The sequence below is a fragment of the Hyperoodon ampullatus genome (genome assembly GCF_949752795.1).
Source record: "Hyperoodon ampullatus genome assembly, chromosome: 7".
NCBI classification, from domain to species: Eukaryota; Metazoa; Chordata; class Mammalia; order Artiodactyla; family Ziphiidae; genus Hyperoodon; species Hyperoodon ampullatus.
Window position 1 is genome coordinate 13,040,928 of NC_136920.1, and position 14,020 is coordinate 13,054,947.

General features: G+C 57.7%; 1 protein-coding gene across 1 annotated transcript; it reads left to right on the forward strand.

The window, feature by feature from the left end:
* Nucleotides 1–1,569: 1,569 nt before the first annotated feature.
* VPS37C (VPS37C subunit of ESCRT-I) lies at nucleotides 1,570–7,861 on the forward strand (the record flags this gene model as incomplete). The annotated part of the gene is made up of 4 exons (XM_079707666.1): nucleotides 1,570–1,668; nucleotides 5,373–5,544; nucleotides 6,292–6,374; nucleotides 7,172–7,861. Exons 1-4 carry the CDS (start codon nucleotides 1,576–1,578, stop codon nucleotides 7,859–7,861), a joined length of 1,038 nt encoding a protein of 345 aa, XP_079563792.1. The 5' UTR covers nucleotides 1,570–1,575.
* Between the last annotated feature and the right edge of the window lie 6,159 nt (nucleotides 7,862–14,020).

Below are 14,020 nucleotides of genomic sequence, written 5' to 3' on the forward strand. Positions count from 1 at the left end.
AGGGGCACCTTTTATAGCTACACCGGGACATGAGGGGTAAACCTGGGCCTTGCTGACAAATGGGGTCGCGTGGTCTCTGTTCATTGGTTTCTCCTTCATCTTTCTGCCGCCCTGGGAGATGCCTTCCCTTACTAGTCCAGACGAGGAAGCAGGCCTAGAGCTCACCTCTGGCTGCACAGCCATAACCCTGGGCCTCGATTCCACGGGGCCCCTCGGCCCAGTCGTCACTCCTGCTGAGCCCTGGCACCAGGGCTGGGGGGCTCTGAGTTTCTGTAGTGTTGGCATCTTCGGAAGATTGACAGAGCCTCTGTAATGAGAAATGAGGACTATAAGACGCATGTCTAGAAAAGATAAAAACAGATGAAAGGAGAGGATCCTGTCAGCAGAAGGGAAGCGAGTCCTGGTGCTTCCTGTTCTCGCTGGGGCTCCGTCCTGGGGCCTGGTTGTGACCCCTGTGTCACACAGACATCAATCGATGTTCCTCTGGGCAGAGCGACAGGGAGAGGACCGCTGAAACCAGCCAGGTCTTCTGTCAAAGCAGGCGTCCCATTCAGGTCGGTCGATTTCTTTTCCTTCTGGTGGCTGTAGGGCCAACTTGGTGGTGGTTTTTTTGTCCTTCTCTGACGAGGGCACGCACGTGACAGTCTGTTATTTTTTTATTTTAAAAATAAATTTATTTATTTATTTTTGGCTGCATCGGGTCTTCATCACTGTGCGCGGGCCTTTCTCTAGTTGCGGCGAGCGGGGGCTACTCTTCATTGCGGTGCACGGGCTTCTCATTGGGGTGGCTTCTCTTGTTGTGGAGCACAGGCTCTAGGCGCATGGGCTTCAGTAGTTGTGGCTTGTGGGCTCTAGAGTGCAGGCTCAGCAGTTGTGGTGCACAGGCTTAGTTGCTCCACGGCATGTGGGATCTTCCTGTACCAGGGTTCGAACCTGTGTCCCCTGCGTTGGCAGGCGGATTCTTAACCACTGCACCACCAGGGAAGTCCTGACAGTCTGTTTTTGTGGCACGTGGAGTGGATGGCTGTTGCAGAGAATGCTTGAGGGAAACCCAAGGTGGTTTGGTGCACGCTAAACATAACCAGCAGGGAGGCTCCTGAGCCTGTGATGTTAAAGCCAGCAAAGCTCCCATGTGGAGGGTGGGTGTATTTAGGGTTCAGGCAGAAATGGACACCTCCCAGAGTGTGTGCTGGCATCAGGGCTCACAGGCGGCCTTGGGCCAAGTTTAGTCTGTGTCCCTGGCTGTCAGTCTCCCTCCTCCTTCCTTTCCTGTCTGCTCCTTGGGGAGCTTTATCTGGCACCACCAGGAATCATGGTTTTGCCTCTGACTGCCCAGTGCCTCCGTGTAGCCTGCTGTTCATGGTTTGGGTGGAGGAGCAGCTTCTCGGTCTCCCTGGGGACGGGGGTGGTCAAGGGGGCCGGACTCTGACCCTCCTTGGTCCTCCCTGTGGACTGGAGGCATCACTGGGAAACTCCAGTTGGTCCTTTGAAAAATGATGAATAGGGGCTTGGGGGTCCCTTCCCCCTGGGCAGTCCCTTCCTCACTTCAGTGTCATTCTGTGCTCCCAGGGAAAGATGGAGACCCTGAAAGACAAGACCTTGGAGGAGCTGGAGGAGATGCAGAATGACCCGGCGGTCATCGAGCGGCTGGCCCAAGACTTCCCTGAGGTAGAGGAAGGCTGTCATGGGGCCAAGGGTAGCAGATGGGACTGAGGCCCTTCTTTTTTAAATTTAATTTAATTAATTTTTATTGGAGTATAGTTTTTACAATGCTTTACAATGTTGTGTTAGTTTCTGCTGTACAGCAAAGTGAATCAGCTATACATAGACATATATCCCATCTTTTTTGGGTTTCCTTCCCGTTTAGGTCACCACAAAGCATTGAGTAGAATTCCCTGTGATATACAGTAGGTTCTCATTAGTTACCTTTTTTTTTTTTTTTGTGGTACGCGGGCCTCTCACTGTTGTGGCCTCTCCCATTGTGGAGCACAGGCTCCGGACGCGCAGGCTCAGCGGCCGTGGCTCACGGGCCCAGCCGCTCCGCGGCACGTGGGATCTTCCCGGACCGGGGCACGAACCCGTGTCCCCTGCATCATCAGGTGGACTCTCAACCACTGCGCCACCAGGGAAGCCCCTACATATCTATTTTATACATAGTGGTGTGTATACGTCAGTCCCAGTCTCCCAATTCGTCCCAGCCCTGAGGCCCTTCTTAGGGACACTGGCTTGTTGGGGGTTTGGGCTGAGTTTATCTGCCTGTTCTGTCGCCTTCACCCTGGCCAGGCAGAGGAGCCCCTGGGGTCTCAATCTAGTTCCTGGGCCCTCTGGGAGTTCCAGGGGCGCAGTGCCAGGAAGTCCAGGGCCCCCGCGCCAACTCTGGTGCCTGGTGCCTTCGGGGACCCGCATGCCCCAGGAGCCCCCGACACTGTTGCTCCAGCGTGGATTTGGAGGTGGCTTCTAAAAGCACTGGTACCGTTTTGTAACCGCCTTTCCCCAACTGCCTGGCCTGGCCCTGTGTCTCCAGGAGGAGCCGTTCTGGGGCTGGGATTAGGCTCATCTCTGTTTAATCCCTTCCCTATCATGACAGACACCTAACCGTCTCAGTTCCTAATCATGGTCCTCACGGGAATAAAACAACCCTTCTGAACGTGCAGAGCTTTACACTTTATAAAGGGCTGTCCCCACCCTTTCCGTCGCCTTGACCCCATGACTCCCCTGCGAGGTCGGAAAGGTCAGGTGACCAGATGTGGCTGCAGAGCTGGATGTGCCCACGGTCACTCCTTGAGTGGCTGCAGCCTGTCCGCGGCTCTGCACGCTGCCGCCTCCCGCCCCCGATGCTTGGGAGACACGGACACAAATAATGCCGAGCTCGTTGGTTAGCCTTTGGAATGTGTTTCCAGTTTTGCTGATAAATGGGCACGGTGTGTCTCTTCTGCACATTCACAGTATCTGACCCCAAAAAAGGGAAGCCTTGCCAGCCAGCTTCTCCTGCCCACACGGACCACTTCCCTCTCCGTAAGGGGTTGTGCAGTCCGGATGTGGTCCCTGCGCCTTCCTGACTGGTGCTCTGGCCGCTCCCACCGCCCCTCTCCCCGCCAGGAGCAACCTTTGCTGGGGCTGGAGGGCACGGAGCACAGGGCGTGGATGTGGTCCAGCGAGGGCGTGAGCAAGGCTGTCTTGGTTAAACTCCAAGGCCGCCTCTCCGGGTGGGTGAGGCCGTGAGCTCAGCCAGGGTCCGGCCCTGAGCTGCCTCGATGCTGGTCTTCACCCCCTTGTCTAACACGCGGTAAGCACCAAGTGCTTCTCGAATCTGCCACAAGCACAGTGTGCTGGGAACTGCAAGGCCTGCTGTCAAGTGCACAGAACTTCACAGCAACAGGCCGAATTACATAACTGTATAGAATTTGTTGACTTCCGAGCTAGACAGGCTGATGGAAGGTGTGGCGAAGCCTAGAATGACGGAAAATGTAGGCAGAAACAACACCTTGGGCAAAAGGCAAGTTGAGTTTTGTGGTGTGCAGCCGTGCCTGACTAATCGATGTGAATTCTCTGAGGGGAAGAACACTCATGGGATCAAGGGAAAAATGAAGGAGGGCGAGCTCCCTAGACTTTCAAAACCCCTTGGACTAGGTTCCTAGCACGGGCTATAAGACGGTAATTGAGTCGCCATGGGATTGTGAGGGGAGATGTGAGCTCTTTGAGTTGGGGGTGTGGCCTTTGCTTGGAGAAAAGAGTAGGGGACCTCTCTCCATGTGGAAGAGTGTGAATATCGGGGTCTTGTGGGGTGCTTGAACTGTCTTATTGACCTATCAAGGGCTTCATAGTGAACCCCTAATGGAGAAAGATTTGGGGGAGGCTCTGGGGAAAGGGGGCAGAAACGGGTAGGACCAGGTTTAGGGGAAAGTGACACGGCATAGATTTACTGGTTAAGATCCAGGGAAAAGGCAGTGGAGGTATACAGAGGACATGTCCACTGAGGATCTGGGGCCCCGTACGGGGCAGCTGAGCAGAGGGCTTCAGGCCCCCCGCTCTGTGTCAGACACATAAGAAAAGAAAAGCTCTCAGCTGATGAAAGTGAGACTGGAACTCCGCAGTGCGGGCATCCCTGAGTCAGGGCGCTTGCTCAGTGGCTCCAGAGGGTATTGGTGGCCGCAAGGCAGACAACCCAGGAGTGGGGGCAGACCTGAGAGGCCGTGGCCAGGCCCCATGACTTCTGGTAGCCGTGGCGTCTCTCTTTCCAGTCTGGGGCAGGGGAGCAGGCTCCAGGCCCACCACAGAGCGCAGCGCTCGCGGCCCTGTGGCTGGGCAGGATGGCAGCCCCCGGAAGCCCCCTCCTCCAGGACGCCCATGGCCTTCCTGCGTCTGATTGGGGACGAGCCAGTCAGGCTTGGCTCGCCATGTGCCGACCGTGGTGGAGAAGCTGCCCAGTGGCTCCCGCGTGGAAGCTGGTCTTGCCAAGCTGTGCCCTGAGCCCTGCTGTGGGTGCTGGTGCCACTGGTGCTGCTGGCGTCCCCGTCCCCTCAGGGGTGTGGGTCTGACTCTCTGCCCTCCTGTCAGTAAAGAGGACTCCCTGACAAACGGACAGGGCTTCAGGTCAGAGCGGGTCTGGGAAGGGTTCCCGAGGCTGCCGCCTCACCGGCTGGTGACAACAAAGGACCTGGACGAGGGAAAAGTGCTGCTCAGCTTGGGGGCATGCTTTCAGTGGGGCACATCCAGGTGCAAAGGTTGGCATCAGAGCCTCGGGGGCCACGGGTCGCCTGTGCTGGTGGGAGTCCTCAGCTGGTCCTGGGGACTCCCCTGCAGTTCTTGGGGGCCTCTCTGTTAGCTCATCTGAGCAGCTTCTCTGTAGGACACACCTGTGGAGGAGGCAGGGACAGGTCTCTCTGGAGTCGGTGTCACGGGCTGGCCCTGGCGTTCTCAGTCCTCACACTAACTTTATTTGGGGGCTTTGTTGCGCGTCTGGCCTGTGGTCTGGTCTGGGCCACATCAGTGCACCTCAGAGGAGGTCTCTTCACTCTGAATCCCGGGGACAGGTGGTTGGGACTTGGTCTCTTCCCTCCTAGGAAGGCTCTGACTTTCTCCGCCCCCCTTCCTGGAGCTCTGCACAGCCCACGGGGGGGTCTCCTCCCTCTCGTCACGTGGCCCTTTGCATGCATCCACCACGTAGGCTGTGGGGTTAAGGACTCGGTGAGGTGTCTGGTTTGGAATGCTTTGCTCAGAGTTTGAACCTGGGTCCGTCTGACTCTAGTTGGGGGCTGAGTGTTGCCCGGCTCCCCCATGGTGAGTGACGGGTCCCAGAAGCCCCAGGTCCAGCCCCCCGCGAGCTGAGTGGTGGTGTGGTGGGTCTTACGGTCAAGTGTCCTGCTCTGTAGGTCCAGGACCTGCAGCTGGAGCGGGAGATGGCACTGGCCACCAACCGGAGCCTGGCCGAGCAGAACCTGGAGTTCCAGGGTCCCCTGGAGCTCAGCCGCTCGAACCTCTCGGACAAGTACCAGGAGCTCCGGAAGCTGGTGGAGCGGTGCCAGGAGCAGAAGGCAAAGCTGGGTAAGCGACCGGCCCCGGGAGTGTGCGCTGGGGGCGCCTCTGTCCACTCAGGGTCCCCATTCCTCGTGGGGCTGGGGGAGCTGCTGGAGTCACGTGGAAGGACAGATTCCCTCTCCCTCCCCAGGACAGGAAGGGGCCAGCAGTTACTGTGGGTTGCCACGTCCCCAGCCCTGGCTAAGTGCTTTAACAGCCATCTAAGGGTAGGTACTGTCGTCATTCTCACGTCATAGATGAGAAGAGTGAGGCTCAGGGAGATGCAGGAACGTGGCTAGGGCTCCACAGCTACGTAGAGGCGGAGTTGGGATTTGAATCCAGAGAGCATGCGTCCTGGGCTGCTGCTGGCCACTCAGCCAGCCCCGTGCTGGTGATTTGTGGAGCTGGTCCGGGCTCTCTGTGTCCCAGCCTGCTGTCTGTGAAGGTGAGGGGCTGTCCTGGTCCTGAAGGTGGGGGACTTGACGCTCAGGCAGATGAAGTAACTCCCTGAGAGGAAGAACAGGATTGGGGGGTGGGGGTGGGTGGGCTCCGAAGCCTGAGGCCTCTTGCTTCCTGGGCTGGCGTGGATGGGCTCAGCTGAGCTCGTCTCTGCTCAGGAAGGGAACCGACCGAAAGGGGCTCTGCCGCGGACCCCAGGGCGGTGGCTGGGCCCCCAGCACACAGGACCCTTGGAGAGCCTTGCAGAAACCTTGGCCGCCACCACGGAATCCAGAGGCACTTTAGAAATGTCAGCCTTTCTGCCTTTCCTTCCAGAGAAATTTTCTTCAGCACTGCAGCTAGGGACCTTGCTGGACCTTCTGCAGATAGAAAGCATGAAGATTGAAGAAGAGTCTGAGGTGAGATGGCCGTTGACACCCCGTCTTCCTTGAACAGTTGCCCCCGCAGCAGGAGCCCTCGTCCTGAGCACCGGCGTCCGCAGGGCGTGGGACCAGGGCTTTAGTCACGGCAGTGGTGAATGGCACCTCTACCGAGTGCCAGTGGAGGCCCTTTTGCATGCAGAGAACAGGAACCCAACATCACTGGCTGAAGCAGAAATGGGCGACAGGCAGCACAGCTGCGGGGCAGCTGACAGGCCTGGGTGGGAGGGCAGTGCAGTAGGAGCCCTCCAGGGCTGAAGCCAGGCCCCCAGCCCCTCCCCTCTCCTGGGGCTGCCGGCTCGCTCTCTTCTGCCTCCCTCTGGGCCTCTCTTCACTTTCTGTGGGCAGACTGGCTCTCTCCACATGTCCATGCTCTGGGTGGAAGATGCTCCCAGGTCCCACAGCCCCTGGGCTGGGCTGTGCTAGTGACCAGGGGCCCAGTGTTCATGTGGCCAGTCGACACACCGTGCAGCAGCTGCTGTGAGCCTGGCACGATGCCGGGGTGGGGACGGCGGTGGCCATGACAGGTGGTCCCCGCCCTCTGGGAGCTGATGTCCTGGTGAGGGAGACAATAAATGAACACACGCTTGTATAATATAACAGCAGTGAGAAGGGCCGTAGAGAGAAATTCCCAAAGCGGGGGGCGGGCCAGAGAAGACAGGCAGCTCCTGAGCCTGGCTGGGGTGGGAGGGCCGCAGCTGACCTCTGACCCGGGGGTATTCAGGTGGCCTCGATCCCGGCAGACCCCTGTAGCCACTGGAACTTATGTCTTCCAGGCCATGGCTGAGAAGTTCCTGGAGGGCGAGGTGCCCTTGGACACGTTTCTGGAGAACTTCTCCTCCATGAGGATGCTGTCCCATCTGCGCCGGGTTCGCGTGGAGAAGCTCCAGGATGTGATGAGGAAGCCCAGGGCCTCCGTGGAGCTGGCTGGGGGCGCCCCTCCTCCCCGCCCACCTCCCCCGTCTCTCCCGGGCCCCCAGGCCACGCCCCCTGTCTCCGAAGATCAGCAGCCACCGGAGGCCCCTCCCTACCCGTTGCCCTACAGCCCCTCTCCAGCCTTGCCTTTGGGCCCCACCCCACAAGGGGCGCTCCCACCGGCCCCGTTCCCTGTGGTGTCCCAGCCCTCTTTTTCCTACAGCGGGCCTTTGGGTCCCCCGTACCCGTCAGTCCAGCCAGGACCCAGGGCTGCCGCGGGCTACTCCTGGTCCCCACAGAGGAGCATGCCGCCCAGGCCGGCCTATCCCGTGGCCCCCGCTGGTGCCTCCGGCCCTGGGTACCCCGTGGCGGGGGGCCGGGCCCCCGGTCCTGGTTATCCTCAACAGCCCCCCTACCTCTCCACAGGAGGAAAACCTCCGTACCCAACACAGCCCCAGCCCTCAGGCCCCCTTCAGTCGCCCTATCCCCCTGGGCCTGCCCCTCCCTATGGTTTTCCACTGCCTCAGGGTCCTGCCTGGCCTGGGTATTAGGCACCGTCCTGGCCCTTGGCCCTTCCCTACTTCCACCAGTACCACAACCTTTGGCCCACCCCCTGCTGAGACTCGAGGGTCAACTGGAAGTGGAGTTGGCTCCCCGTGGACTTGTGTCATGCGTGGGGGCCTGGAGGGACCTGGCTGGGAGCACACAGGCCTGGCAAGGCACCGGGCAGTGTGACTGGCTTGGCTGTGCCAGACGGTCCCAGTGCTTGCTGGCCTCCTGGGGGAAGGGCGCGCCTGGTTTCGGTGACTGGCTTTGGCTTTCCTGGTTCTCACCAGGCAGGGCGTTCGGTCCTCTCTGTGAGCTGCTCACCCCCTCCCTCTCCTCTGGGATTTGGCACGTTCGACCGAGGTACCCACGCTAAGGGATGCAGCTCTCTGTGTCTCTTGGGTCCATTCAAGGATGGCCTGCCCCACGCACCATGGCAGGGTTGGATCAGGGGGAGAGAACAGAGTTAGGAAAAACACTTAATGATTTTTAAGTCACGCACAACCATAATTGAACCCCGACAGGCTGATGTCAGTTGAGCCTGTCCTGTGTGCTGGTTTGAACGACAGCAGCAGAGCCAGCGCAGTGAGCGGGCCGGGGATTGTGGAGGCGGGCCCCAGCCCTTGCTCGCCCTGGTTGGAGGATCCGGGGGCTGCCCCGGACCCTTTGGCTGGAGGAGGCCCAGGAGACTGCGGCCACTTCGGGAGCTCATTTAGGAGTGGAGGGCCGAGTCACCTCCCCGGCCACCTCTCTTGTCTGGTGTGACCTGCTTCCAGTTGACTTCTGAGGCCCACCCCATCCGTCCGCTCCCTTAGTGCCTTGAACCTCGTTCACAGCAGCCCTCACTTCATCCCCTTCCTTTGGCTGCCTGATGTAACTCTTCCCCACCCCCAAAAGCCCTCCTAAGAGAGACATCAAAAGATACCCTAACAGTTTCTTCCCACGTGGTGCTTTGTAAAACGCCATCACTACGTCGGAGTCGTTTCTCTGCATCTCTCTCGTCTTCAGAACGTATAGGGCAGGGATTGTGACTCTGAGCCACGTGCAGCCCCCAGCACGTTGGGGATTTTCAGCACATTCAGTAATAAAAATGGCAATACACCAAAGGGGGGGTGTGATGAATAAAGCATTACCTTGGTTGCTGCAGATGTGAACCAGGTCTCAAGGGCAGACTCTGGAGCTGCTATCTGTTAGGAAGTCATATGTGCCTTGAATTGTCCACTACTCAAGTACCCAGCATCTGGTGGGCCTGGGGTGCTGGGGGCCAACGAGGAAACTCGACCTTCTGGTGCCTGCCCCCCTCCCCGGCCTGCGTGCCATCAGTGGGTGCGTGTGACGAGATGCTCGATTAGCCCTGTCGGTCCCTGACCAGCTGTGCTTGCTTCTCATAAGTTATTTATACAGAGGAATCACTAAGGGACTCTACTGGTTTGAGTGCTTCTGAATTGGATGAACGATCGCCGGTATGTTTGTATTATATAATTAATTGCCATAATAAACTTTGATGAGTTAAAAGTAGTGTTGTGGTTCCAGTGAATTTGAGAAGTGAAGACGTGGCTGCCAGCCGGGGGGCATTGATTTTGTCGACTGAACAAAAAATGCACAACGTAAGACTCGTGGATTTCAGTTTTATTTGGAGACCTTACTGCAGACTACCGCCTGGGGAACAACCTCTCAGTAGCTCTGAGAAACTGCTCCAAGGAGTTAGGGGGAGAAGCCAGTATATACATGATTTCAGCTAAGGAATAGGTGCAATCAGGCACCTCTAGGTGTCACCCTAGAGTCGTTTCAGCTCTTCTGTGTGTCCCCGTTTCTCCCTCTGGCAGTCTAAAACCACTGTGGGCACACAGAGCCCGGGATGGCCAATCCCTATGTGTGGGTCCCTGGATGAGCTAGTTTTTAAAATTAATGAGTGGGTTTCCCTGTGGGACTGCTGCACGGTATGAGGATTCGCTTTTACCGCTTCCGTAAATTTCTCAGTTGCCTGAGAAAGTCCTAACTGGCCGGTAAGAGCCGTGTCCGTTTTTGGAGCCGAAAGCTCTCATCTGGTATCTTCGCTTTTGTCCTGACAAACCCTGTTCAATTGCCAACTTGATGAAAGACGTCAGGCCGGCCTCCTACCTAATCACCCAGTCAGAACCTTCCCGGTGTCTTTCAACTGGATAGTTTTCTGAGTGTCTTTCAACCGAGCACTTTCTCTGTATCTTTCAACTGAGAAGTCAGGTACCTTTTTCATCTACTACCGAATGGAACTCAGGATTGCCAACCAAGATGGGAGCTCTGAGACTCAGGAGAGACTCACCCAGTCGTCTGGACTCACTGAGGAGGCAGATGACACAAGGGGCTCCAGATCATTGGAGAGTTCGGGTGAAGGAGAGAAGTCTGCTCGGGGTCCCTTTGTGGTCACCCAAACTGTCAGCTGAAAGAAAACGCACAGTGCAAGAGCTGTGGATTTCGGTTTTATCGAGGGACCTTACTATATGTGGACTATTGCCTGGGAAACAGCCACTCGGTAGCTCTGAGCAGCCAGTATAGATATGCTTTTGGCTATGGGGAGTGTATGCAGGCAAGCACACATCTTGGTTAAAAATGACTGCTAGTCGCGAGGATCGGATATCTCAGTTAATGAGTTCAGTGCTTTTCTATGTATGCATGGGAAGGTGCAAGAATCTGGGTTCATTAAAATTTTTTCCTGAGGTATCTCTATCTCAGGAGCTTGTTTTCCCAAAGCACAAGTGCCTTTTTGTTTTTTCATCCTGAATGCACTTCAGGGTGCACTGTCGGTCAGCGACTGCACTGGCTAATGACTTGATCCTTGTAGAACGGGATGGTGGGCAACGTTCTTTGTTTTGCGGTTTCTTCTGTAGCCTTCAGGCCTCTCTGGTTCATGGTCACAAAGCCCCATCTTTCTGAATATTGTTTCTTGAGCTGCTGCCGTCCGCCGCCCCTTCACCCCCGGGGCCTGGCTCTTACAGCATTTCCCTTTCCACTTTTGCCCCGGTTTTTTTTTTTCCATCTGAGGCATTTTCGCGCTGGAGCCTGCACATTTGCCTTGTCCTGGGTGGAGAGCTTGGGCGGTGCAAGGCCACAGAGCCCCACTAGTAGGCATGCGAGCCTCAGCGGAGCACAGATGGGGCCCCATTCTTGCCACCTGCTGGGCTGACCGGGACTGTCAGCTTGTCCAGGAAGGACCCCTAGCTTGGGTTCGAATCTTCGCCTCCGGTTTCTAAACGCGGATAGAGGGGCAGCAGGCTGCTAAACTGGCTGTGGAGCCAAGCGGTTTTCTGCCTTACCCAGCCTGCCTCCCTCGCCAGCTCCCCCTGAGCTCAGCTGCTCATCATGAGGCCTGGGAGGGCGTCTTCTTCTTTCAGCAGGAAGAGCAGCTTCAGGGGAGTCAGGAGACCAGGTGTCTAATGGACCCCTGAGTCAGCCCTTCTGTTTCCTTCCCTGCAAGGTGACGAGGGCAGGCTGCCTGTGGAGGATGCGCAGAGATGCTGAGAATCACCAGCATTGAATACTCAGCGGGGCTGCACCTTGTATTAGCCTTTGATGTGCATCCTCTCAGCAGCCCTTCAACCCCCAAGTTTAAACAAGGGGAGGAGACTGCAGGGTGGGTAGTTCAGCGGGTCACTCAGCCTGGGGAGGTGGGGACAAGACTCGCACCTGCTCTGATCTGGCTGCAGGGGATCCTCTGAGATGCCACTGTGGTACCAGAAATCATCAGGCTTCAAGAGGCCACAGTCCTGAGAAAAGCTTGGGTAATCTATGCTGCGAATCCCCCCTGGACTCCGGTCAAAGGATTACTGCCCTTTGCCCCCTCCTGAACTCTGACCTTGCCTTGCAAGCGTATCAGGGATTGAGGACGCAGGACACCAGGAAGAGCTAGGAGACCCCTGGGCTTTGTAGGAAGAAGCTGAAAATCTCACGGGCTGGGGGAGGGGGCACAATCAAGTCGGTGCTTTGGGTTGGTCCCAGAGCGGTGGTCGGGGGTACCAGGGGCCGAAGAGAGGAAGCAGCACTTTCTAAGCAGCTCGGCGGAGAGCTGCTCGGTCACCCAGGGCGTGCCACCCCTGCTGCTCTCGCCTCTCCCTCCCCAGGCCCTCCCCACCCCTTCCTCCCTGTCCTGCACCCGCCACATGAAATCAATGGGCGTCCTCTGCCAGACCTCAGTGGGCTGCAGCTTTTTTTTTTTTTTTTTTTTGTTCGCGGTACGCGGGCCTCTCACTGTGGTGGCCTCTCCCGTTGCGGAGCACAGGCTCCGGACGCGCAGGCTCAGCAGCTATGGCCCCCCGGGCCCAGCCGCTCCGCGGCGTGTGGGATCTTCCCGGACCGGGGCACGAACCCGTGTCCCCCGCCTCGGCAGGCGGACCCTCAACCACTGTGCCACCAGGGAAGCCCCCGCAGTGGGCTTCTTGCTGCCGTGTGGGCTGCACGGGGACAGACCCTAAGTGTCAAGTTCAGAGCCTCACAGAGATTCCTAGCGCAGTGAGAAGGACACTTAGCTGCAGCGAGGCCGTTTGAAATGCCCTTTCAGTGCCACTCGGTACTCCCAGACCCTAGGGGCGTGACAGGTTTGAAGCTAGACCCGGTCCTTGGTAGTGCGAGTGAGCTTTCCTTTTGGGGTCCCCAGTTTCCTTGACTTAACATGCGGAGAACGTGCTAGAATTCAGGTTGCCCGTGAGGGTCAGGTAGGCAACGATTTAGGGGAGTGGGCCGGGGCAGATGGGTGCTGCCCTCTCTGGCTGAGGTAGAGGGTGTATCCTCTGCTCTGCTCTGGGCTGGGGGTGGAGGGGTTGGGGGCCGCAGGCTGGAACGTGGCCCCCGGGGTGGGCCCAGGTCACAGTAGGGCATCCTCTGCGGCCGAGGGAGACCGTGCAGTTGCTCATCAGAGGAGCAGTGCCGACCAGCGGCCTGTGGGCTGTGTCTGCCCACCGAGGCTGGCACTTGACAAAGGTGCCTCCGAGGCTGAGGTAGCTCCTATTCAGTTGCTTAACCAAACATCTTTTTGGAAATGCATCACCCAAGCCCACCACCACTTGCAAAACAGTTTTGTAGAGAGACTTTCTGCTCAACGCAGCTCTTTTTTTGGGTGGTGTGTTTTTAAGTAGGCCATGGTGGCTGTGAGGCCTCTGAACGGTGGCCAGACTAGAGATTAAAGAGCTTTTATCCGGAAAGGGGCTGGTGAGAGACATTTGGTGCCTCGGGCCTTTGCCCCTCCCTGAGAGCAGCCTCCCAGTTCCCTTTTGAGGAGCCCCTTCAGTATAGGAATCTCTGCCAGGTGACTCCTGGTACCCAGGTGACTAAGTGTCCCTGTTTCCGGATTCCCTGCATGGTCAGGGGCGGAGCCACAGCCTGGGCTCTCTCGGGACAGAGTCCTGAGCAGGGGGTGGGTGAGAGGTCGGTTGGAGGGTGTCCGTGGGGGCAGAGTGCTGGCCAGGCTCTTCTGGCATGCTTGTGCCACTCCAGCTCCGCAATTCTGTGAGCACCCCCCTCATCCCCACCACATCCTTCTAGGAACTTCCTTTTGCTCTTCCAGAGTTGCTTCTGTGGCTTGGACCATTGATATCTCCTGGTGGATATGGGGCCAAATCGAGTGGAGAAAGGCCCCAGCCCCAAGATATCTTCTCAGGGCCCAGTGAGGCCCAGCCAGTCCTCTCCCCTCACTAGAGCCTTAAGTTCCGAGTCAGATGTCCTCCTCTGGCTCGTCGTTAAGGAAACTCAGGCACTGCAGGATTAGGTATGTGTCTAGGCTTGCTGGGGAGTCGAGGGGACTATTTCAGTTAAGGGAATTACTTAACCCACAGGAATGTTAAGTCCTGGTCTCTTACTCTCAGGTTAGAAGGTTAACTGATTGGCTGAAATGACCTGAGCTTTGGACTTTTAACAGCTGTGCGAACGCAAATCCCAAATCGGCTAGGATTTACTAGGTACTCACTTGGTGCAGGGCCCTGAGGTGGCACTGGTGCCCTTTGGGCTTGACAGCCAGTGGTCCCTGCTCTCGGTCAAGTGAGGGGCTGCAAGGGGAGGGGGCGCAGATCGAGGGCTGGTGACGAGGCTCTGGGTCAGGCAGCCACACGTGCTGGCTGGTGGTTGCTGTGCTGTGCTAGGCGGTCCTGTGTCAGGGTTGCACCCTCTGACCATGAGGCTGCAGAGCCCTCGCCCCC